At 47.5% G+C, this 26,230-nt stretch overlaps 3 protein-coding genes across 3 annotated transcripts in view; 1 reads left to right on the top strand and 2 right to left on the bottom strand.

The window, feature by feature from the left end:
* Positions 1-808: 808 nt before the first annotated feature.
* Positions 809-11,722, bottom strand: slco5a1a (solute carrier organic anion transporter family member 5A1a). Its single transcript, XM_062404730.1, has 9 exons — positions 9,824-11,722; positions 6,700-6,832; positions 6,036-6,253; positions 5,616-5,780; positions 4,274-4,472; positions 2,928-3,087; positions 2,072-2,316; positions 1,850-1,914; positions 809-1,345 (listed from the first exon to the last, which is right to left on the bottom strand). The coding sequence occupies exons 1-9, from the start codon at positions 10,770-10,772 to the stop codon at positions 828-830; spliced, it is 2,652 nt and encodes an 883-aa protein (XP_062260714.1). The 5' UTR covers positions 10,773-11,722; the 3' UTR covers positions 809-827.
* Positions 11,723-12,732: 1,010 nt separating this feature from the next.
* Positions 12,733-14,926, bottom strand: LOC133968595 (tripartite motif-containing protein 16-like). The gene has a single exon (XM_062404734.1). It carries the CDS (start codon positions 14,718-14,720, stop codon positions 13,032-13,034), a length of 1,689 nt encoding a protein of 562 aa, XP_062260718.1. The 5' UTR covers positions 14,721-14,926; the 3' UTR covers positions 12,733-13,031.
* A 5,875-nt stretch (positions 14,927-20,801) lies between these two features.
* Positions 20,802-26,230, top strand: part of LOC133968593 (double-stranded RNA-specific editase B2-like) — a 30,264-nt gene continuing 24,835 nt past the window's right edge. Inside the window, exon 1 of the mRNA XM_062404731.1 lies at positions 20,802-20,970. Within this exon, the coding sequence (XP_062260715.1) occupies positions 20,895-20,970 (76 nt within the window). The 5' untranslated portion in view covers positions 20,802-20,894. The remainder of the gene's footprint in view (positions 20,971-26,230) is intronic.

Raw genomic sequence — 26,230 nt, 5'->3', positions numbered from 1 at the left:
CGGGTGCAGCGGAGAGAGGCCTGTTCAGGCCGGGACGTCCTGGTGCGTTCATGTACATGCTCTCTACCTGTGAGGTGTGTGGACCGTGGGGACAGAAGGCACATATTGCCGGGGGGGTGAGGGGGGGGCGATGAACTCTCCTTCGTCACAAGCGGCAGAAGCAAAGCTGTTGTTGTCTGCTCGCTGCGCCCTCTGGTGGATAACAACCAAAACAACCGGCCGCTTGCAACGTTTTCACCATCCGAGGTTTCATGTGGGAGACGGGGTCTCCAGGTTGAGACAGGTTGGTCTCCAGGTTGAGACAGGTTGGTCTCCAGGTTGAGACAGGCTGGTGTCCAGGTTGAGACAGGCTGGTCTCCAGGTTGAGACAGGCTGGTCTCCAGGTTGAGACAGGCTGGTCTCCAGGTTGAGACAGGTTGGTCTCCAGGTTGAGACAGGTTGGTCTCCAGGTTGAGACAGGTTGGTCTCCAGGTTGAGACAGGCTGGTCTCCAGGTTGAGACAGGCTGGTCTCCAGGTTGAGACAGGTTGGTCTCCAGGTTGAGACAGGCTGGTCTCCAGGTTGAGACAGGTTGGTCTCCAGGTTGAGACAGGTTGGTCTCCAGGTTGAGACAGGCTGGTGTCCAGGTTGAGACAGGCTGGTCTCCAGGTTGAGACAGGCTGGTCCTTCAGAGACCATCAGGACCCCCAGCTGTTGGTCTCTGACGCAGACAGAACTGAAGTGTGTGTTCAGCCATGAGATGAGGGCGGGACCTCATCTCAGCTAAATCCCATCGTAAAAGAGTGAGACCTGGCTCATCGTCCCCCCCCCCCCCCCCCCCCCCGAAACTCAGACTCTGTCTGAGACGTGTTCCAGTGACCGGGCCGGCGTGGGTGTTGCTGATGGTGTTGATGGTGCAGCAGGCAGGGGAGGGGTTACTGCTTTCAGCTCGTTGCCGGGGCAGCTCTGAGTGCTGACCCCCCGGTTGAGGGCGCCGGCGCGGGGGGGGGCGTGAGCCGGCAGCGCGCTGGGGTCGCTTCGCGGGATGTTGACGGGGCAGGAGCGGGTGCGGGCGTGGCCCTTGTGGCCGCCCGGGTGGCACACCAGGCTGCCCACAGTGTCGGTGGGCGAGAGGTGACGCTTCACCCACCGCTCCACCCGCTCCTCCTTATACTTGAGGGAGTACCAGGTGAGGAAGATGAAGAAGAAGCCGAAGAACTTGAGGCTGGCGGCGAGGCCGAAGTAGACGAAGCGCAGGGAGGTGACGTCGTACTCCTGACAGGAGCCGTGCACGCCACAGTCCTGCTGCCACAGCATGCAGGTGGTGTCGATGACCGCGCCGAAGTAAATGGGAGTCGGGATGTAGGCTGATTGCAGGAAGGAGGGAGGAGACAGAGGAGGAGAGGGGGTGAGGTGGAGAGGGACGGGTGCAGAGAGAAGAACAGAGAGGGGGGGGGGATAAAGAAATAAGAGATTCAGTGTCAAAGTAGAATCAAAGAGAAATCTGAGCAAACTGATTCAGCACTGAGACGGGAGAAATAAAGGGAGGCCAGAAGTGCAGTGATTAAAAAGATTTAGAGAATCTAATTCAGAACCACTGGATCCTACAGTTCCCATGATGCACGAACACAGTGACCGACTGACAGCAGCTTCCTCTACGTCTCATAGATCTAATCCAGTTCACCTCCTTATCCGATGGGAGCCGCCATGCTTTGCATCTCATTTCCATCGACTGTCATTTTGTGCCACTTCTGTTACATGTTTCATACCCAGTAACATATCAGGCTTGGAAATCCTCCGTCACCATAAAGAAGATAATTCAATAAATCAAATGAAGGAGTCGTTTTCTCTCCTGCAGCGATTCTACTCACCGAGAGTCCTGAGGAGAACGAACTGCATCCCCAGAGCGAAGGGCCTCTCCTGCTCCGCCACAGACCTGCAACACACAACCACACGGACAAGTGTACACAAAGGAACCAGAGTGCATGGAAGCACAACACCCTATCACCATATTGCATACACATGTATTGAGATCCAACATATAACCCGATAACCAGTCGACCTGTTCCAGTTCAGCTGCTCAGCCGACGTACCTGAGGGTGACGATGATGGCGGAGGGCTGGGCGCAGGCGGTGATGAGCGTGACGATGAAGAGGAAGATGAGGAAGGGGATGAGGGTGCTGCAGGTGCGGTCGCACTTCCCCGACACGGCGTGACCGTTCTCGTTCAGGTAGGTCTTCACGATGACGAGCTGCAGCTGGTGGCTGCCCTGACCGCTGGAGGACGGCGTGATGACCTGTCGGCTCTGCACGCAGGCGCAGTCCGAGTAGTTACGCACCTGGAGGGGGGGGGGCAGAAACATGGAGGTGGAGCCTTAGAGACTTTCTCTACTTCGAGTGCAGTGTTCGCTCTAAACCTGTAAACGTGTTGTTTACTATCCAACGTGTCACGTGCCCAAATCGCACACTTCACTTCACCGGACTCTTAACAGCACATAAGTGTGAAGCTGGTCAAATGGACGGTTCTTCAGATCCCCCCCCCCCACCCGACCTCAGCTTCCTCTTCCAGGCTCGTGGGAGGAGCTACGGTGGCCTTCAGGTCACATCAGAACACGAAAGGTGCTCGGACTCTGAGGAAGAGGAGCCGCTCCCGATGAAGAAGAAGCTTGATACTAACTCTCAGGTGATTCTACACTGAAGAAAACATCTTTATGAATATTACATTCTGTCTCTGCAGATAGATCCACCTGCATCCTGAGCACTGGCCCTTTAAAAACACACAAGCTCCAACTGCTTTAAACTCTTTCTTCAACAAAAGGTCAGAATCAAATCTATTTGCTGGTTTTTACTCATCAACACATTATGTGAAAGCTTGATTTCCTGTGTGTTGAGTTTCAGCTCTGAGATGATGAATGTCAGCTTGAGCCCGTCCTCGGTGCTCGGCTCTTACCCCGGTGCTGTCGTTGGCCACGCTGCTGCAGCCGGCCAGGCAGGGGTTAAAGTAGGTGATGCCGTCGGAGCCGCAGACCGGAGCGTACTCGTGGATCTTACAGCCGCAGTTCACGTTACAGCCCCCGGTCAGGTTCCTCTGGGTCATGGTGAGAGTCGGGCTGGAGAGAGGAGACATGAGGAGATAAACAACAGCTGTTCAGGTTTCATCAAGCATTAAAAACAAGACATCAGATTATATTTGTCTTCCAGTTCCCTTTCAGAATGTGGCTCAGGTTTGGAGATTTGTTTTGTAACTGGTGCACAATAATTTAGTTCTTATACAGTTTTGTGTTACCGCGTCATAGAAGCTGAATGAATCTAGAATTACAGCTCAGGCTCAGCTGGATTTCTTCTGCTGCCAGGAACTGTGGAATAGTCGACCTCTTTTTTCGAACTTGAGGAAAAGTCAGGTGATCGCTCGAGTCACGAGAAAATATAAGATAAACGTCTGCATCAAGTTTCATGGCTGTCTGTCGTTGTTCAGACATTCCACTGCAGGAACAGGGTGGCAGCAGCTTCACTCACAGCTCGGCTGGAAACAACACGAATCAACTGCTGAGCAAACGCCCGCTTTGTCCGAAACTGATTTAGTCAAAGTTCTTGTCGAACACTGAAACAATGGAAGAGACAAAATGTACACAGGCAGAAACAGGACGGAAAAGACAGAAGGAAGGACGAGAGACAGGGAGGAGGTTAAGCCTCTGAGATGATGAGGAGACGTGAGGAGGAAAGGACGATGGAGAAGAGGCCCAGGTATGGGAGGGATGTACGCGATGCAGGACTTTTAAATAATACAAAATGAGGATTTGAAAGCAGAACGGAAGCTGAAGAGAAGAGAAGAGAAGAGAAGAGGAGAAGCACAGGAGAGAGAGGAGAGAGGGCAGGCGGCCAAGACTCGTCTCTTCCAAGCTGTCCTTGGACATTTTCCATCGCTGCCACGTAATCGCTCTGGGGGACGCTCTGTCCGAGAGAGAGGCCTCAGTTTACCAGCTTGTTATCTGATATCAAGCTCTGATCTGTGCGCTCGCTTCCTCCCGACATCGAACACCGAGTCCGAGGCCAGGAAATGATTTGATTGGACAAAGGACGAGCTGCAGTCAGGAACCAGCTGGCTCCGATTTGAATGAAATCTTTCAAGAACCCTGATTAATCATGGAATTAGAGAGAGAGACTCCAGAGGAGGTGTTTACAAGAAGCAGGAACTTTGCTTACAAACAAACAAACAGACAAACAGACCCCTCATTGGCTGAGGTCAGAACACGTGTGTGCAGATGGATCCAGCATTAACATCTGAGAGCTCCTCACCCGGTGGTGTAGGGGATGTTGATTCCTCCCAGGTTGATGCTGTCACAGCCCACGATGAAGAGCGTGGAGAAGCAGAGGAGCGACACGCCGCTGCAGATCATGGCGAGCTTGGCCGACTCACGAGCTCCGAGCTTCAGCTTCTTGATGATGTAGCCGCCCAGCACGATGCCGACGCCGGCACTCGGCACGATGATCAAACCTGGGAAGAGGAGAGAGAAGCAGGGGTAAAGAACATGGCCTCCTTGGTCTTTAAAGCCTCTGACATTGGGACCAGTGAGTCCTCAAGTCCAGCTAGATAAGAGAAAGTCAGTGAGTCCCCGTTGTTAACCTGCCTGTGTGTAATGTTGTGTTCTTAGATTGAATCCTTCTCATTAATGAGTCGTCACTATTTATTGTTGTGTGCAGAGTGAAGATAGAAAACTGTGTGTTCATCCTACCTGGTTTATCTGCAGGGACAATGTGTGTTTATAGAATGGAACTGGCTCATGGTGTGTGTGTGTGTGTGTTTGGTTTTAACATAAACTGTAATGATTTTCTTAACTTATGTTATTTTTTCAACAACCGACTCAATCTTCAGACCCAAGTTCACAACTTGACAAAATAAAAGCTCTGTGAATCAGCTCAACATGAAGCAATTCAGCAAAAAAAAAAACAATATACTTTTACTTTGTAGACAAATTTCTTTGAAGGGATTCTGTGAAAGACCCCAAAACGTAGAAAGATGGAAAACAGAAGAATGCCAAACAGAATAGCTTTTGTTGAGCAGGGAGAAATCCTTTGATCAAGTCCAAACTAAAGCCCTAGTAGGATGGATGTGTCCTTACTCGTTACTGATCGCTAAGGTCAAAGAGCTACACAACTCCCCCCCCAGTGTGTTTGGTTAGTAGCGTGTTGTCAACAACCATTTAACAGGATAACATGCACACAGCTCCATGCCATGTGTCTGCCTGTGTGCTTGTTTAAGCATGTGTGCAACTGGGAGTGGTTCAGCTATTGCATCTGTGTGTGTGTGTGTGTGTGTGTGTGTGTGTGTGTTTCTAAAGGAGTGTGTAATGCACTCAGTGCTCCAGCTCAGCGTCCCAGGTGCCTCCTTCACTTGAGGACCAGCAGGTTCTTTATTATGGATGTGTATTGGTTGTGCAGCTCTGAGCCGACAGCCTCTCCGGCTCCACTCTCTGTTAAAACCAGCAGGTTAGCGCCGACCCGTCAGAAGGCGAGGTGAAACGAGGAGAGAGAACCAGAGAGAGAGAGGACTGTTCGGAGCAGCAGATGATGAACAGCAGAGCATCCTAAACAATCATTCACGTCACATGATGACACGTGTCTCTGCTGCGCCGCTCACCGGTGTAGATGCTGGCGCTGGAGGCCGGGATGCCGAACTGAGACTCGATGAACTTGGGGATGAAGGTGATGAAAGCCGTGACGATGGCGCTCTCTGCCGTGTACGACAGGCTGACGAACAGGAAGGTCACGTTGCTGAGGATCCTCACCGCCGCTTTGGGCATATCTGGAAGAGGGAAAGAGGAAGGAGAGAAAAGTTACCTCCCCCTGCTCGCGGACCGGACTCGACCTTGTGGTTATTCGAGCCGTTTAATAATCAGATAAATGGAAATTGGAAAATCCTTGAGGGTCTTCACATGAAGCCTCTGAATGCAGCAGCCCCTGATTTGCTGCATGGTTCATTTCTAGTTGACATACATCATCAGTGATGTCACAGAGAGGCTGCTGACATCACTGATGACATCACAGTTTCCTCTGGTACCTCTGATGTCCCTGCCGAAGCCCATGGACGAGGTGACCGCCTGGCTCTTGTTGTTGCTCTTCTCCTTCAGGACGTCGTCGTCGCTGGACAAGTCGTCCATGCTCGGCTTTTTCCTCCTCTTCTTCTTCTTGTGTCGGGGGGGCAGCTTCTTGGGGAAGGTGAACATGGGGAAGATGACCAGCAGCATGGCCACGGCACACAGCAGGAAGCCGCTCCACCTGGACACACGTGGAAACCCGTCACTCAACACACAGGAGAACAAGTGTGTTGTTGTTAAGTGCTGTTGAGCGGTGAGTTCAGGTGAATCCGTCAAAGAGGCCGCTCTTCATTGTGCACATAAATAAATGAGCAGTCAGGCCTGGCACACTCATCCATCCTCTAATTCCTGTAGGAGGCCAGTGGGTGTTTGCCACTGAGTCACTGGTAATGTTACCAGTTAGAGGATGGCATCACCGAGGGCTGTGAACACATGACTAACCACATCTCACACCCCCCAGCAGATTGACAGATCGGTATTTAAGATGACCGGAAGAGCAAACATGCTTCACAAGCATTAGACTTCTCTCTGGTGTTCAGGTGGAATCTCACTTTTTCAGATCCACAAAACAAGGGAGACAAATACATTTCACACATGTATCAGCCAAACCAGCCACATGGTTCTTACCAGTTGCCGATGAAACGCGGGTCGCTCTGGTCAATGGTGACAGAGGTCTCTGGGTCCACATAGAAGCCGATGAGGACTCCTCCCAGCAGGTAACCCACTGCTGGGCCCAGTGCTCCCATCACATACATGATGGCTGAGGAAAGGAGACAGAGGGAAAGTGATAAGATATTTGCTTTCTTTAGGGAGAATCTTCAGATACGTCTCACTGTTCTTCTGAAGCTGCACAAAGTTCAACAACTGCCTTCTTCTATGATCCAGCACTAGGACGCCATTAGGGTTGTGTTAGAGATGTTGGGATACACTCATGAAACCATGATCACTTCACTGGACTCAGAGGGACACGATTTTAAACACATCTGCCCAAAGAAGAAGTGATGCTGCTCAGATTCTGTTATTCAATTATCCAAACTCAATGACACGTGCCCAACTCTGACCCTTATGTAACGCTCCAAATCAAAACTAATCTGGAATTATGGGCCGGGTACAAAAGGCCATGTGTGTGGGTCATGTGTGCAGATCATGTGACCGTGCAGTAAGGGGCTGAGAGTTTTCTCCAATTAGAGGGAATTAAAATCTTAGAGTCCTTGGCTGGAGTTGAAAGCAAACACCAGAATCCAGTGGCGTGACTTCAAAACTCCAAGCTGGGCCAGGCACCAGACCAGTGCCATCTAACAGCCAGAGCACTGGGAACTCACTGGGATGTCCTCATGTAGAAGTTTATAATCATACTTTTCAAAATAAAATGACAACCTGCTAGTGAAGTGTCCACGGCTGTCATCTGTCATGGCCGACGGCGGAGACACAATCGAGAACTCATCTTTCATTTGATGGAAAACAAGTGAGCAGAGGTCAGCTGGTTGTGTGTCGGCAAAACTAACAATTGTGTAATGAGAAGTGTTAATCCTCCGACTGGAGCAACACAAACTCAGGACCTTTGGTTTGCTGAAGCTTTTGTCTGAAGCAATTATTTCCATTACCGAGTAATCTACAAATTGTTTGATTTATCATTTAGTTAATTAACTGATGATCAGATCAGATATTTTATTTATAAACAATGATCAAAACTATTTTCCACTTAATGAAATAGTTGATCATCAATCTGGTGAATGTTCTGTTGATCAGTGAATCAATTGATTGACTAATTGTTGCAGGACTCCTTGATGGTTTCTCTTGCACCCCAGTGAACAAGCACCTTGAAAAACTACTTTGAAATACATTAATTATGAGAATCATTAGTGATTCATATTCTGATAATATTCTGATCAAGTCAGCAGAACATGTGATGAATGTATTTGTCCGTCTAACGCATGAAAAATCTATATTCCTCAAAAACCAAACCCTGCAGAGAAATTCAAACATTTCTCATGCATGATATTCCTCACGTCATAATAATAATAACTTTATTTGTATCCCACTTATTTGAACAAGATTACAAAGTGCTTCACAACAAACACTTTCAGGACCTTTCCCTCATAAAAACACAAAGATATTCCAGAGAGGCAGGATGAGCAGTGCAGCCCTCGTCTGCAGAGCATCTTCACAGAAGCACATTCTCTGCTGTTCCATTCAACTATGACATCATGCCGCTCGGTGGCCAAAGCCCGGGATGATGAAGCTCAGGGACGAGGTCGAGGACTCGGGTTTTCCAAGGGGACCGAGCGGCATCGTGGATAATCCCCCATCGAGCCGGAGAGGAGGGAGGAGCCTGGATGGGGTCGTCTGTCACGTTATGTAACCTGACAGCCGACCATCAGCAGAGGGACAGACGGCATCGCAGAGACAAGACGAGCCGGAGGGACAACGTGAGGCTGAGGGACGGGACAAGTTCCTCTGTGTCCACTCACACTGAGGATGTTGTGAATTTACAGATTAAAAGGAAGAATCAATTCAGAGCTAAATAAACTAACTGGAAATGGTAATCCATCATTTTATATGTTTTCTGTTTTTTTTTTAATCAAAAGCTGAGACACAACTCTCACTGAATTATGTGTTGTTATATATAAAACACACATGTAATATTACACCATCTGCAGGGCCCATTGCAGTCATTTTGGGGGGGGGGGGGGAGGGGAGGGGGGGGCACATTCAAACTGAAAGAGGCAGCAGCCTGGTCCTCTTCCTCTCACAGGAGCCAAACAGAGCATCTCTTATCGAGGCTACAAAGAAATATTGTGCTGAATTATTCTGTTTTGCCGTTGGACATGATCTCATATGTGGGCTAATGCAGAGCAGGGCCAGAAGGGACCAGAAGGTTTGTTCTCCAGTGGAGTGAGTGCAGCTCTGATGCCATCACAGAACCCTGTGGTGGTCACAAACTACTGTCTCCACTTCTGCCATTTAATAATTCCAGAAACCTCAGTTTATCTGTCGTTGACTCTCATGTCTCCAGAAGCATTCATCTTTCCTCGGCTCCACACTCTGCATGTGTGCTGTTAAGGGACCTGGGAAGTCAGTGTGGAAGTTGGTGGGATTTGGACTTGTGATATGTTCAATATTTAAATAATATTAAAATTCTTTGAGGAAACCGGTGAAGGGCGTGATGCTGCGTCAGGGTCTGTGGCTCATCAGCGTTTGTTGGCCTCTGTGGCTCTTTGACTTTTTCCCTCTCCATGACAGGAATGCTGACCTCAGGGTTTTCCCTCCGCTACCCCCCCCCCCCCCCCCCCCCCCATGTACTTTCATTCACAACACAGCGCTCATCAGTTGCTTTAATCAGGAGCCACCTTGTTTGAGGCTACTGGGGCGAGAACTTCCTGGGAGGCATGCACTAGGGAAAGAGGAGGTGTGTGTGTGTGTGTGTGGGGGGGGGGGGGGGGGCAGTTTCAAGGTCACATTGTTGATTTGTTGTGCGACATGCAGGGGGTGACAATGTTAGCAAATAGAGGGAATCACAGCGGCTCAGTGTGGAGACGGATGGATATAGAACCCGATCCATCCATCTCTCCTCTCCTCTGATCAGCTTCACGCCTGTCATGTGACTCGTTAAGGGCCAGAGAAGGTGCAGTGGAATGAAAAAGCATCACATGACGTCTTTAAACCATTCAGACGACCCCTTCGGTGAGACCAGCCGCCGTGGAGGCTGAAATGAAACCTGCATGTTTGAACCATCCTCACAAACTCTTACCTAGATACAACGAGGCGTTCTCCTTCTTGACGTTGTCGTCCAGGTAGGTGGGTCCTAGCGTGTAGATGGGCGTGGACCCCATGCCCACCAGGATCTGAGCGATGACGAACAGCGCCACGTACAGGTTGTGCTCGTTTCCCTCCTGGTCTCTGGGACAGGAAGTGATGTCGACGCGGTCCCTGCCACTGGCGTTGCTGTTCATGCACAGGCCCTCATTGGCCAACGAGGAGTTGACCTCCTTGATCTGGTAGGGCGGGGAGATGAAGTGTGGCAAGGAGAAGAGGGCGGCGCCCACGGCTATGAAAACTCCGCCTACCGCCAGCCAGCGCGGCCTCTGGCCCCGCCCACCAAAGTAGCTGATGAAGACGACCACCAGGAGGCTCCCGATGTCGAAGCAGCTGACGAGCAGGCCGGACTCGGAGCTCCTCAGGCTGTATCTCTTCTCGATGGTGGTGATGACACTGCTGAGGTAGCCCGACACCATGAGGGACTGGATGAAGGTCAGGTAGCACATGCAGAACAGGAAGCAGCGAGAGTCCTGACAGATAACGCTCAGGTGCTTCCGACTGGGCAGACGAACCGAGGCTAGCCTAGAGGCGAAAAACCCCGGGGCCTTCCTCCTCGCCATGGTCTTACTCCTTCTGATCTCAGTGTTCTCCATGTACGAGCTCGGCCTGTTCAGCGCCGACTTCCCGGACTTGGGCAGGTAGCTGGTCCTCGTTGGGGACTCGGTCTTGGCCGGTAGCTGGATGAACTCCGCGCTCTCCTCCGCTGTTATGGACATCCGCCCAGAACCAGCCAGTAGGGTCTCCTTGTGTGGCCCCGCGTCATTTAAAATCGGCATACTTTTAGATTTGAAGTTTGATCCTGGTTCCTCCTGTTCGCTGGAGAACCCGTCCTCCTTCTGCAGGGACTCGGACAGCCCTGCCTCTTCGTGGTCAGCCATCATGTCCAGGGGAAACCACCTCGCTTCAGGGCTCAGGAAAAATAATCTGGTTTCAAGGCCACATTTTCAATTCAGGGGCTGCTGCCCGTTCCATTCATTATTAATAGGTTCTCCTGCAGATGGAGTCCGTTGTGCCCAGAGAGGCCCAGGGAAGGCGCAGCAGACTGTTTATCTGCAGCGCAGGCAGGGCAGATCTGGGGTCTGTTTATCTCCTCATGCACACTTGCCTTGTGCCGGTATCCGATGGGGAGGTGACACCGCTCCGGGCCCCGGGGCCGCGGCTCCCTGCAGACTGGCAGCCGCTCCTCTCTCAGCGGGACGCCGCTGCTCCTCGAACCCGGAGAGCCCGCACCGCATCCCCGACGGCCCCCGCGATGAGGACGACACAGTCACGATGTCCCTTCGCTGCGTGCATTACATGGTGGTGCTCCCCCCTTCTCCACCAGCTCCTCCCCCCAGTCAAGGGCATCCTCCTCCGGACTGCTCCCGATGCTGTGGCCGCACCAGCCGCACCAGCTGCACCCCCCCTGCGGCGGAGAGAGAGCGCCGTCGTGTGCGTGAGGTTCGGGTGAGGAGCTCGGTGGAGCTCGGAGAGGACGAGGAGCCGTCGAAGGAGAACCGAGGAGAACCGAGCGCGAGGAGACGTCCGCAGGATCCCCGCAGTGCTGCTTCCAAAACAACTGCGTCAAGCTGCAGCGGGACGGAAACGGGAGGGGTCGCACTTCAAAATAAAAGCGCAGACCTTAAATAAAGGGATAGTTCACCCCAAAATTGAACATTCACTCATTATCTACTCGATGCCGATGGAGAAGTGGGTGAAGCGTTGTTGGAGTTTCAGGGGTACACATTGTTGCGGCCAATTCCAAACCCATTGAAGTAACCGGTGACAGTTTCTTCAAATGTAATAAGAGAAGAGAAAAATCCTGCGCCTGTGGTGTCATCCAAGTGTCCATAAGCCCCGACATTCAAATTCAACTCAAAGTTGTTTACACCATGTTTTTAACCTAGATGTTCGTGTGACTCATGCACAGACCTTGCTCCAGAGGAGGATATTTAGATTAAAAACTTGGTGTAAATAGTTCCAGTTGAATTTGAATAGCGGGGGCTTAGAAACACTTGCATGACTCCACAGCAGAAGTATGGAGGCATGTCATGTTAAAGAAGGTTCCTCAAGGGTTTGTTGAGCTCACATCTGTCCAGTGAATAAGAAGCTTGTTGAACCTTCCGTTCTCTATGGGTTCTTCACGTTTACATTTTCAACACTTCAGCTATAAGATTTATTTTAACTTGGGTCTATTTAGCTGATTCTTCCTTTGAATAATTGAACTGAAAAAAATCCTTAGGAAATGTTATTCTGTTTTGAACAGGAAACTGTATAATCCTGTTTATATTCTGTCAGAAATAACGTTGGTTTAATTTTTTTAATTTTTTTTATTTAAGAGGATTTTACAAGCTGGGTGAAGGTGGATCTGGGTTTTCTCTGCAACCTTGTTTCCTTTCCTAACTCCTTACAACCTCTCCTTCACATGTCTCCATGACCTCGGAACGTTTTGCATTGAAGGTGAGGAATAGTGTTTATTGGAAGGGATTATTTGAACGTTCTGCAGAGTGAGGCGCTTCTATAGAGTTTTACTTTGAAAGGACGAACGGGAAGTGTGTTTACTACACGGCTGACTTGGCAGCTAGCCGCACAAGCTAGCGGCTGAACGTACATGTAAAACAATAATGGCGGCAGCGCGCTTCACTCTCCTGACAGCGACGCCGCTGACTTTAGATCTTCACGTCAGACCCACAACTCACAACTTACCGACCGACAAACAAACCAGAAACACCCGAAAAACACAATCCGCTGCGTCAAGGCTGCAGGAAGCTAGCTTAAAAACAGACCGGAAACAGACAGGATGTACCTTCAAAATAAACATCAAAGCACGTGTCAGTCAAGAACAGGAGCTGAAAGTGTTGATTGATTTGAGTCATGAGAGTTTTATTTGTCGGGAGCTTTTCAAAAAACACGAGAAAACACAAGGCAACATACAAACACATGGATATGGTTAGTGATAAAGTAAACATGCAGGTCGATCAACTATCAACACAACGACCAATGAGAGGACGTCATAGGGCTGCCCGTCAGGAATGATTGACAGCTGATCTCTGTGAGGAGCAGAAAAAGTCACCAAGACGAGCTTTGATCAACAAACATGGAGACAAAAGAAGTTAAAGATTTAAACACAGAATCTAAATCACTGCTTTTAATAACTCAATCTATTTGAGTTTACAGAACTCAGCTGTGGATCCAAATAAATCAACCCTAACTCCAGCATAGAGAGGCTGAGTGAATGTGGTCTGGACTCTGTGGAGGAGAGTCATGGTGTCAGAGACGCTGTAGAAGGACAGAACACCTGCACTGTGATCCAGGTACACTCCTACTCTGGAGGACACAGGACCTGACACTGGAGTCCTGATGCTGTTGTAATGAAAGTTATAACTGTTTTCATAACAATATAGTGACCAAGATTTATCATTGAATCCAAATACACGTTCACGTGAGTTTCCTGCTCTGCTGATGTTCTTGTATGTGACTGCTACACCAACTCCTCTTCTCACCTTCACCTCCACCTCCACCTCCACCTCCCAGTAACAACGTCCAGTCAGACTCTCTCTACTCAGGACCTGATGACAACCAGTGAATCTGTCTGGGTGATTAGAATAAGACTGATCTTCACTCGTATATTTTACTTTTCTGTTTCCCTCAGATAATAACAGATATTTGTTTGCTGTGTTTGGATCCAATATGAGTTCCTGTGAATATCTTAAGAAGTCAGCTCTGGTCTCTGGTTCTGGTTGTGGCAGTAAAACATCCACTTGAGACACAATCTGTAAAATCTCTGTCTCTGTCTCACTCAGAATGTCCTGTAGTCGACCTCTGACCTGGGACACAGCTGCTGTCACATCCTCAAAGTTCCTCAGAGGACGGATCCTGAAGCTGGATGAGTGTGTAGATCCACTGAGTGGTGACAGTGAGGGGTAGTTGTGTAGAAACTGGTTGTGGTCCTCTGTGTCTGAGAGCTGCTTCAGTTCATGGTCTTTCCTCTTCAGCTCAGTGATCTCCTGCTCCAGTCTCTCCTGAAGCTCTCTGACTCGACTCACTTCAGTTTCCTGATGGGATCTGATCTGCTGCTTCACATCAGAGCTTCTTTTCTCCAGCAGACGGATCATCTCAGTGAAGATCTCCTCACTGTCCTCCACTGCTTTATCAGCAGACCCATTGAGGGCCTCCTCCTCCTGTTGAAGCAGCTTCACGTCTTTCTCTGTGTCCTGGACTCTCTGCTGGATGGTTTGTCTCCTCAGCCCGAGCTCTCTCTGCCTCTCAGTCCTTTCTGCTGCAGCTGACACTGTGTTGTGGTCTTTATGTTCATCCACAGAGCAGAGATAACAGATACACTGCTGATCAGTGCGGCAGAACATCTTCATCACCTCGTCGTGAAGAGAGCAGATGTTCTCCTGGAGCTTCTCCGAGGGCTCCAACAGCTTGTGCTTCTTCAATGGAGCTGACTGAAGATGAGGCTGGAGGTGTTTTTCACAATAAGAGGCCAAACAATTCAAACAGGACTTGAGAGCTTTCAGTTTTCTCCCAGTGCAGACATCACAGGCCACATCTTCAGGTCCAGCATAGCAGTGATCAGCAGGAGCAGCTTGGAGTCCAGTCTTCTTCAGCTCCTCCACTAAAGCAGCTAACATGGTGTTTTTCTCCAGGACAGGCCTCGGTGTGAAGGTCTGTCTACACTGAGGACAGCTGTAGCTTCCTCTCTCCTCCCCTTTGTCCCAGTGGGTGTTAATACAGCTCTTACAGAAGCTGTGTCCACAGACAGTAGTCACCGGATCCTTCAGTAGATCCAGACAGATCGGACAGCAGAACGTTTCCTGCTCCAGTTGAAATTCTCTCTGAGCCATTTCAGCTGCTGCCAGAGACTGAAGAACAGTTTCACTTCCTCTTAACAGAAACAGATCTCTGCTCCTCCCTCTCTCGTTCACTCCCTGCAGTGACTCAGCTCCCACAGTTCCCAGATTGTTGTTCACTGGTTCTTACACTGACACACCTTTCAAGGGAGGAGACGCACACATGTCCTGACTGGGAGGAGCTGGTTGTGTTTGAGGAAGAAGTTGTTGGTTTTTCAGGATTTACTGTATTTCACTACGATGAGCTGGTTGGAGTCTTTATCTGTGTTATCACATCTCAAAGTAAATAGTTGCACTGGGAACGGTCACATTCAGCTCACAACAGCACAGGTTGTAATATGAGTTTCCAGTAAAGTCATTAAAGTTCTTTAGTGAAATAAAAACTAAATCTGTGTTTTATATTTTGTCATCTTTGATCGAGTGCTTCCTGAGGCCCAGTGACGAGCTGAGAGCAAAGTAACATGAACCAGCAGCAAGTTGCAGCTTAAAGTCTCAGTGAAGAGAGATTTAAATCTGTGTCTGTTTGTTCACTCCTGTAACACTGGTTGGGACATGGTTTTTGTGAAACCAAAGTTCGGCCTACATGTGCAGTCAAAAGTCTAAAGCTGCATGTCCTTTGTTCTGTAGAAAACCAGAGCCTCCACAACTCAGACTCCCAGGGGCCTCAACATCACACAGAGGTGTGAGAACCCCCCAGGGACACAAGTTTCACTTCTTATTGGTCACTCTGGGCCCCAGGACCTGTGAGGTCACCGGGCCAATATAAGGCCAGGTCTCCCTCTTTTTTATCTTCTTTCTAAAATCCCTCCGAGGAGCGAAGGCTGTCCAGCTTCTTCTCCTGCATCGCTGATGAAGAAGCCTGGTTTCTCCAGCTCACATCTCCTCTTTCCATCCAACTCTTCGAGAGGAGCGCAGAGGTGCAGCTTCCAGCTTCTCACCAAGGAAACCTCCTCGCAGCCCAAGTTCTACCAACTCCGAGCAGCGACTTGATGTCCTGCAGGAGAACTTCAACCAGCAACTGAGCTGCACAGCTCAACAAAACCACGAAGCAGGAGCCACACCACCAGCAAGACAAGGAAGTTAGTTGAAAGTAATGTTAGTTTGTTCTACTCTTCAGTCTTTCTTTGCATTTCATGCTAGACTCTTTCTCTAACTTGGCACAAACACACACACACACACACAGACACACACACATAATCCCTCACCTAATTAGCTCTGACCCCCGCTACCTGTTGTAAACATTCCAATCGGGTTTATCTTTTTGGCCAACCGCCATTTTGGAAGCACGCTGACTCACACAGACAGACACACACACACTCACTCACATACACATCTTTGTTGAGTGAGTACACTGTTAGTAATTTGTGTTTTATATACTTTATTATATTCAGAATAAATGTTTTCCTTTCACAAATATTTTTTCATACATTTTTCATAAGAACTCCATATCCTTTAACTTAGCTAATTATCTATATCAGTGTTATATCTAGGTCAGTGTTTGATTGACAGCTGATCTCTGTGCGGAGCAGAAACGTCACCACGACGAACTTTGATCAACAAACATGGAGACAAAAGAAGTTAAAGATTTAAACACAGAATCTAAATCATTGCTTTTAAGGACTCAAGTCTATTTGAGTTTACAGAACTCAGCTGTGGATCCATAAAAAACCATAACTCCAGCATAGAGAGGCTGAGTGAATGTGGTCTGGACTCTGTGGAGGAGAGTCATGGTGTCAGAGACGCTGTAGAAGGACAGAACACCTGCACTGTGATCCAGGTACACTCCTACTCTGGAAGCGTCAGCTAAATGACACAGGACCTGACACTGGAGTCGTGATGCCTCCCAATTGGTTTTTAAAAATGAAAGAAATTAAGTTTAAGATTAAGATTTGTTTATTTATACCAAACACATGCACAGACATGCACAACACACTCATGCAGGTAGGGAAATGTAACCTCTGCATTTAATCCATCTGGTGCAGGACACACAGAGCAGTGAGCAGCCATGTACAGCGCCCGGGGAGCAGATGTTGGGGGAGTAAGGTGCCTTGCTCAGGGGCACTAGACAGGGTAGGGAGACTCTTGGATTTTTGGACAGATCTACAGTGTTAATAAAATACATATGGTTGCAAAAATGTCATACAGTTTAATATTCCTTTCAAAATGTTCAGCATGACAACCTCCACTTCTTGTTCAGTTCCTCCCTGCAGTTCCTCCCTTCAGCCACTCGGTGCCGCCAGTGTCTCACTTTTCCTGTGAAGCTGCTCTCAGGGGTTTGGCTCATCTAGTTTCATGAGACAAAAAGTCAACTGAATAGGAAACATTTAACATTTATTATCAAACCCAGTTAATATTATGCTTAATCAGCCACTGTTCTATGTGGTAGACATTGTTTTTAAACACTTTTTTATTTATTTCAGTCATTTTCAAATAACATGTTTTATCAACATTATAAAAAGTACTGACTTTTCTCCTGTATTAGCTTCACAACACTGGCTTCCCTTAGAACTCTCCTCAACTCCTACAGTTCAGTAAAGTTGGAAAGATATTCACAAAGAAAACCAATATTTCTGTATTGAAAAGTCACACATACAGGACACAGACAAAGATGTCCACAGAGTTTGTGGTGATAACAGTCTTGCCTCTGCCTGCACCAGCTTCACCTGAATCCTGCAGACCATCTCCTTGTTGTTCATGTGTGAAAGACAAAGTGCAGAAGACGTTTGGACCGTCTGGTGTCTCCATCCTGCAGGGGGCGCTCATGTCACTCTCTGAGGTCTCTGCATTTGTTTCCTTGTACATCCTTTTGTTTGGTCGTTTTACTCTTGTTGGGGTTAAGAACAGAGGATGTCGCAAATTGTAAAGACAAATTGTCATTGAGAATATGTGATTGAAAGATTAAAAATGGATTTGATTGAATCATAACAGCACACTGAATCAGAGCAGAAGATGGCTCCTGCAAAGTAAGGCTAATTATTTGTGGATCCCACTGGACTTCAAACACCAGAACCTGTCTCTACATCGTGTCCCTCTGGGTCACAAATCTTCTGAATCTGAAAACAGATATGAAACAGAGTCATAGCTGCTTTGTCCAACAGAAATATGATATTTACAGTGCAGAGAGCTGAGGAGTGATATGATCTCTCAGTCTGTCAGAAAGGAAAAGACCAGAACATGATTAATCAGCAATTTGGTTTCAAATATTCATGAAATATGAAAGATAATCAACTTAATCACAGTATGATCTTTATTTCACAGCATAATGACCCCCCCCCCCCCCCACACACACACACCACCACCACTGCCCCCCGCCTCATCAGTCAAGCATGACCAGGGTGGCTGACTTCACGGTGTCGCTCTCAAATACAATAAAACAAACGCACCTCTCTTTTACACACATACAGACACACACACACACACACACACACACTCACACACACACTTTGTACAGCTATCTGAGTTATTGGCATACAAATTCCCCAGCCCCTTCCAATAACCCTGACCATCCAAAGTAAATGCCTAATCCTAAACCCTAAACCTTAACCTCACCTAAACCTAATTCTAACCCTAAAACCAAGTCTTAACCCCCAGTCCATTAAAGCGGGGGTCACAAAGTGAGGACCGACCCAAGGTCCTCACTTTGTAGGTTCTAGACTCAAACTGGTTCTCACAAAGATAGCTGTACAAGAGTACACCCCCCTCCCCACACACACAGAGAGAGAGAGAGAAATAAGAAAGGCAAGAAAGTTTAAACATTCTCAAAAAATTAAAAATATCTATAGAACATGTCTTTGCATGTTTATATAATAGCTTTAAGTTTTATTAAATTGAATAAAATACAACTTTGTGCAAAACAACTTCACGTTTTTTTTAAAATTATCAATCGACCAAGAAACAACATGTTGAAAACTGGAAACAAAAAACAAAGCACAGAACCAATCAAAGCAAGTGTGAACTGAGGACACAGACGAAAACATAAATATGCTAATTCTGCAATTTGACACAATCCCATCATTCATCGTGTACATGCAGCTCAATCCTCCGCGCCACCGAACCTGACAGGGGGGGGAACACGGCGATGGATCCAATGTACAGAATAATGTTTGGCCTGAGGAGCCACGTGGGGAAGCTGCTGCGTCCTCTCTGCCGGGACGTGGAGCTCATTCTGCAGAGCACTTCATGCTCCCTGCCCTGTGGGGCCTTAGCCACAGGCTGAGATACAGAGCATCAATCTGCTCCTCATCAGGCGCCGGGGCGGGGGGGGGGGCTCTGTGTCCTGTCCGTGTTCTACTTTGAAAGCTCACGCCTTTTTAGCTGACACGCTGGAAGCAGCAGGAGGACTCGTCAGATCTTTGGTTGGTTTCTATCACACATGTTCGCTCTTGAATGTCGTCTCCAGCTCTTTTTTTTTACCTGGAACCTGTGATACTATATTTTGAATTGAGTGTTCATGTTTCAAATAAGCTTAATTAATTATTTCATGATACAGAAAGGTGTGTGACGTCCTGATTGACAGCTGACTCCTTTACGTGAGTGTGCCTGATTTCCTCCAAAAGGAAAGTCAAATCAACAGGGAGGGGGGGGTGTTAAAGCTGCCTTCAGTTCATTCCTTCTCTCCCTCACATTGTAAGACCATGTGGAAAAATCACATGAGGAAGCAGCGGTGGAGCTTCGAGTGTCAAACAACAAGAAGAGTGAACCCCAGGCTTCTCAGGATCATTCAGACCTTCACACCTGGAGATAAACCCGGAGGTGCATCCTCTCCCACTAATCCTCTGACGAGGGGGTCGGCCCCTGGGAACCTGCAAACTGAGAGTGACTGAGAGGCGCTGGGAAGAGGACGTGGGGGGGAAGAGATCACATGTGATGATAGCCACGATGAAAACGATGTCGGAGACCAAAACAAAAGGAGACGACCTGGATCTCACAGCTCAGATTGAACGCAGTCAGATTTCCAGTTTGATGAGGGTGATTGGCAGGGATTAAACAGCTGATGTTAATTGGAAGTCGAGGTGAAGGGGATATAAGTGTGTGTGTGTGTGTGGGGGGGGGGGATTATGCTAAGTGTGCATTGTGATGCAAAACAATGAATCGTTCATATTAAAGCCGAAAGCTATAACCGTTGTATTCTGTGGTTTATTATTGAGGTTCTTAACCCTTAAAGTCCACTTTGAGGGTTAGTGAGTGTCCTCACTGACGCTGATGATTCCTCTGACTGACTCTGAGTTTGTCTCCATGTGTAGAACTGTGTGAAAGTAGCCTGCAGCGTTATTAACTGATCCCACATCAGTAGTCAGTCGCGTTTACTCGTGATTGTTTCTTTTGTTACTGCACAAATTTGACTGTTTTGCTTGTAACATAAACTTAACATTCATACCATTGGAAAAACGTCTTTCATCTTAATATAAAGTATATGGTAACACACACAAACACACACACACAAACACACACACACACACACACACACACACATATCATCAAGCACTTGACCTTCAGTGAAAGATAAGAGCAGGACTCGTGTTCACTTGAGAAAAACAAATGTGCTCTGTTTTATCGTTAATTGAACAACATCCACTTCCACTTTTCACTATGAGTGATGGGATCCTTTCTTGTAAAGCAGTTTTTAAATGTTCCTCTGTTCCTCTTTGTTGTTTGCTCTGAGACTTTTACGTTAGAACCTTTTTGATCTGACGTCACCCGAGAGAAACAAACGGATTTCACTGCCCAGGGGTTTTCTTAACTTTCTCTAAAATAGTTTTAATGAGAAATAATCAACTTCTTGCACATTTGGACACAGACTCGTGCTTTGAGACTCAGAGCCGGGTTTCTCCTCTTCCCCTCATAACACCCAAATATGAGTTTAGAGTCAAATAATGTGACTCAAAAGGTTTCATTGGTTCATCTGTTGCTTGTGGGTTCAGATATGTGGAGCTTCCTACCAGCTGATGCATTCTGGGGCCAGAGCTCTGCCTCTCCCCGTGATGTCACAGCCACCACAGCCTCCTGCCTCCTAAAGCCGGCAGCGGGGGGGAGCTGCAAGACAGTGAGTGTGCAGAGACATTTGTTCCACACAGACGGAGGAGAGGAAGCAGCGGAGGACAACATAACAGAGGAGAGAGAGAAAAGAAGTTCTGAGAGTCGGGGGAGGAAGGGAGCTGCAGTGGAGCCATGGAGCATTCAGACCTCCACGTGAAGGGAAAGTCCAAGAGGAAGAGGAGGAGGAGGAGGAGGAGTGAAGGCAAAGGTCAGTACAGCAGCTCCAGGGAAGTTTATGTTGGGATATTGTCTCCTTGACACAGTTATAACATTAATATTCAGATTATTAAAGACTTTAACATATCAGATTTTTGTATTAATTTATACTCGCGTTTTGCTCTCAATTGCTTTTGTTAAAATACTGTAATACGCTGACATGTGAGGGCTTAGTTTCGCTGCATTATATTTAAATGCACATTAATCTTCACTTTCAGTGTAGAATATACATAATACACATTTCAAAGCAACTACACAATGTTCATGTAGCACTCCATTCAGGTGGGGCTACATGTAAATGCAGAAAATATTACAGCAATGTTACAGTAAAACAGTCAAAGTGGGAAAGAATCTTAACTTTATGACACTAAGCATTTTGATGATTGTATCACATCACAGGAGGTGAGTTATTAATTCAAACAGTGTTTCTGCTGCTGTCAGACGGATCAGGGACCAACGAGACCTCAGTGTCATCATACAACTCAGATATCAATGTCTACAGGAATATTAGATCTGGAATCTCTTTTACACCCAGAGTCAGATGATGAAATCCTCTAAATCAAGAACAATCTCAAGAAAAATGAAATATGTACAATAAGTTCGTTCTGTACATTGAAATGAGTCCAGTCGGTTGAGTCAGAGGGTCTGAGACACAGAGGGTCTGAGACACAGAGGGTCTGGCACCTTGATGTCTGAGAGTCAGAGGGTCTGAGACTCGGAGGGTCTGGCACTCGGGGGGTCTGAGACACAGAGGGTCTGAGACAAAGAGGGTCTTGCACCTTGATGTCTGAGAGTCAGAGGGTCTGAGACTCGGAGGGTCTGAGACACAGAGGGTCTGGCACCTTGATGTCTGAGAGTCAGAGGGTCTGAGACTCGGAGGGTCTGGCACTCGGGGGGTCTGAGACACAGAGGGTCTGGCATTCTGAGGGTCTGACACTTGGAGGGTCTGAGAGTCGGAGGGTCTGACATTCTGAGGGTCTGACACTTGGAGGGTCTGAGACTCAGGGGGTCTTAGATAAAGAGGGTCTGAGACTCGAAGGGTCTGAGACTAGGAGGGTCTGACACCTTGAGGGTCTGAGACTCGGAGGGTCTGAGACTCAGAGGGTCTGGAACCATGAGGGTCTGAGACTCAGAGGGTCTGAGACTCTGGGGGTCTGAGAGTTGGAGGGTCTGAGACTCTGGGGGTCTGAGAGTTGGAGGGTCTGAGACTCTGGGGGTCTGAGAGTTGGAGGGTCTGGCACCTTGAGGGTCTGAGATTCAGGGGGTTTGACACTCGGAGGGTCTGGGACTAGGAGGGTCTGGCACCTTGAGGGTCTGAGACTGTTAGAGAGTGTTAGAAACCTGAGAAGTTCAGTCCCCTCTGGTTCACTCGTCTCACATGAATTGAATTTGTCGTGAATGTGAACAAATGAAATGATGCGAGCGCTGGTAATCATAATTACAGTTGTCTGGGCAACAGGTCAGATGTTTAGGATTAATCTGGCATTGTTCCCCCCCCCCCCCCCGTGCTAATCCTGCGTAGAAGCGGCAGATTATTCTGTGATGGCTTTTGTATTAAGTCCCATAGTTATTCAAAGTGCGCTAAGCCCAGTCCACTTTCATTAATGACCCTTTGGCCTTTTTGTGCATCAACGCTGCAGCGAGAGCGAGTCCTCCAGAAAAATCCTAACTCAACACAGCTCCTCCAATCCCACTGGTTCAGGGCCAGAATGCACTTAGCTAATGGTCCCAGTGCAGCCAGTAGCGAGCGTTGCCGTCCCCCCAGCTGTCACTTTACAAACAGAAGGTGGCATCTGTATCTTGAACGCTCGACAGCAGGGAAACCAGTGCTCGACGGCCCAGCTCCCTCTTTACCTCCCAGTAGATCAATGGTGTTTGACCTTTTCTGTCACAGTGAGAGACCTTGAGTTTTGACGGAGACGTGAAATTTGTTTGCTTTATCCGTGAGCATCAATCATTAGAAGTCGTCCATTAGTGTGAGATCATTTTATGCGACCCTTCAGGAACGTTTTTCCTCAGAGAAATATTTCAAGAGTTTGGGAAACAAACTTAAATCTGTGGGAAAACAGCGAAACTGGATAATTTCAGATCCAGATAAAGACTCAAGCTTTAATCGTCTTTTTCTTGGGTTGTAAGTTTGGTTTTAATTAGTTATTTTGTGCTATAACGAGGGGTTGAAACATCTCTCAAAGTCACATGTAGCGCTCATACACAAACTCGGCCAGTTCCACTTCAGGCGTGGACAGTGGGAGGAAGTGGAAATGCATCTTTAGTTTCAGGCTGTGGTGACGCATGAGTTTAGTCTCCTCATCTAACTGGGCCTGAAAAGACGCCTCAGTAGAATGAAGATGGTTCTTTCACTTCAAACGCTGCTCTCTGGGTTTCAAACCATCCAAACGATGGGCACAGCACAAGAGAGAAGGGAAAGTGGAACCTGGAGCTTCACACGACAAAACAACACAAAGTTGTCCAACCGTCTGGGTTGAACACAACATCTCAGTGACTCTGTTTAAAGGGAGCAGGTCTAATTGTTGCTGCACCAGGAAAACATGCTTTCCTGAGATGGGTTCAATGGAATAGAAACTAAAGTAAAAGGTTCCAAATCAAATCAGTGAGCAACCCTCGCTCAGCACATGAAAACACGCCGCCCTGCTCAAAGTCCATTGAGTGCAAAATGAAATGACTCTGTTAAAAAGGATTTTGCTCCAGACTGCCGGTATTTCCGTCAAATTACCAAACTGTCGTTTGTTGGCCGTTAAATCTCGTGGCAGAAATAATTTCATTGTCCTGCTCTTAGTGAGGATTATGGTTCAGCAACATGGAGCAAGCAGCTGCTGTCTGTGACCAACCCGTCAGTCCTTCTCTCAGGACGTCTCGTGTCTGTGCGCTGATGCATTGTGGGTAAGTGAGCACCGTCGTGCAGTCAAACTTAGTGGGGCATGTCAGTGTGCAATCTCACTGATGGATTCTCCGCCTTTCTCTGGCTCCATGAAAACATTAGCAATATGGTTTGTGTGCCCATTTAACGTAATTGCAGGGATGCTCAGCGGGAAAAGTGTAGCAGCAGATCTGAAGGGTTAGGGGTCCAATTCCTTCTGAGGCTCAGAGTGAAGGAAGCTGTCGCCACTGATCCGCTCCGCCACTGCGTACGCTACAGAAAGTTTCCCTCAAATATGCAGAAAGTGTTTGAACCCTTTGTCGTCTTCACTTCATTGTTTGTTTCCCGTCACCTTAGCTTTCCTAGAATAAAGACTTAGTTCTCTGCAAACTTGTATTTACACTGTGCCTGACATCCTGGCTCATATCCACCCATCAGCTGCTTTCTGAAGACAAACAATCAACAGACAAACAATCGGTTTGTTTACCAGCAGCATTTTCATGTCTGGGTCAGTCGGAGATGTTTTTAGGAAAATTGCAGTCAATTCTATTTAATGGTCCTCTCATTATATTTGTTTTGACCTGAGCTATTACAGTGAAAAAATCCAAATACCACACACACACACACACACACACACACACACACACAGACAAAGACACACACACACACAGACACACACACAACCACACACACATTTAAGGAAAGAACAGGACAACATGATGAATAAATATCAAAGTGGATATCTGGATATGTCATTCAAAGTTATTGAAGACAGCCCACTCCATGTTAGCATATGGGACAGGGACTGAACTAATAAGTCAAACCACACATGGAATTTTTGTTTTTTTTAAACTTGATTTTTCAATGTCAAAAAATGTAGGGACAAAAATGACGGGTCTCAAATTGTCTTTGTGAAAGGGACCTGAATCGTTCCCTTACTGTAAGAGAGAATTCAACAGCTTTACCCAGAACTCTGATCCCTGATCAGAATTGTAAAAATCCACATTTAGAGACAAATGAAACTCAATCTTCTAAAGTGAGGGAGCGACAGTGAAGCAGCAGGCGAGGGCATCAGGCAGTCAGCTGCCGTAGATTACTGCTGTCATCCTTATTATCTCTCATTGCTATTTCATTGCACATCCCCATATGTTTCAGGCAATAATTTCATCACTCATTTCCAAATAATGATCATCAGCCTGTTGATCTGAGAGCAGACGTTCTGATGCTGGAGTGTGATGGTTTGACGAGAGGCTTCGTGGTTCCTTCTCTCTGCTCATCTCAGAACATCAGATTCATGGATCTGCACTGAAATAACACACAATCGATTACGATCACAAACAACACAGTAAAGAAATACACGTGTTTGAGCTTCACATGCAACCCTATAGAACATGTCACCAGATAGCAATGAGGACATTATAAATTTGCACTTTAAATAGAAACTTCTCTTCTGCCTCCAAAAACTCTAATTTTACCATCTTAGAAGCTGTGGTGAAGTTCTTATTTAGCTGCTTTCACGAGCCTTGGATTCAGCAGCTCAAAATGCAAGACCGACTAAAACCGTTTTCATACATGGACTCAAGAAAATGTTGGGAAAGTTGGTGCATTGATTTGTTCCAGAGCTTCGAGTTTAACTAAAGCATCAAACTGTTTCCATTTAGTTCCGTGTGGTCCCTGGTAGACACGGCTTGAGGAGGTGAAGAGAAGCTTAGCGTGGGCCCATCCAACCTTCCTCTTCAGTAACATTGCTCAAACATTAAAAGCTCCACAGGTCTTGTGGGTGTGCATAGCTGTGAGCAGGGTTCGAACCAAGGGGCAACATCCTGGGCTGAGCGCTGAGGCCGATACGGAAGTGTAAAAAGCTGCACTTCACTGGGTGGCCACTAGAGGCTGGCTCCAAACAGCACATAGTCCCCATTGACTCCCATGTTAAAAAGCCCGACTTTAGAGCAGAATTAAACCTGTTTACAGCCTGGTTCAAACATTGGTTTTACTCTCAATCCCGAGGTTCTTCCTTCATGACAACTCTGAGGGGGGTGAATTTTTTTGTGACTCACTCGTTTAAGCGATATAGATGTTTGAAATTCACGTGACGTCACAGTCAGCGCGACGACTGCAGCTCCTAGCCTGCTGCCTGCTCGGCTCTACCTGAGCTAACAGGCTAACAGGCTAACAGGCTAATCCCCGGCACTGAACACCAACTGAGACCGAGGAAACGCTTCCACTCACACATCGGATGAATAACACGGTTTGATGTTCTGCTTGTTCTCCTGACGGACAAGTTTAAGACGTCTGCGCTCCGGTTTCTGTGGTAAGTAAAGTTTAGTATTTTATTTAGATGTGTTAGAAGTGATTCGCAGGTATCGGTGTCTCT

The sequence above is a fragment of the Platichthys flesus genome, chromosome 14 (genome assembly GCF_949316205.1).
Source record: "Platichthys flesus chromosome 14, fPlaFle2.1, whole genome shotgun sequence".
Taxonomy (NCBI): domain Eukaryota; kingdom Metazoa; phylum Chordata; class Actinopteri; order Pleuronectiformes; family Pleuronectidae; genus Platichthys; species Platichthys flesus.
Note: the sequence above shows the minus strand (reverse complement) of the source record. Positions and strands in the feature narration are given on the sequence as shown.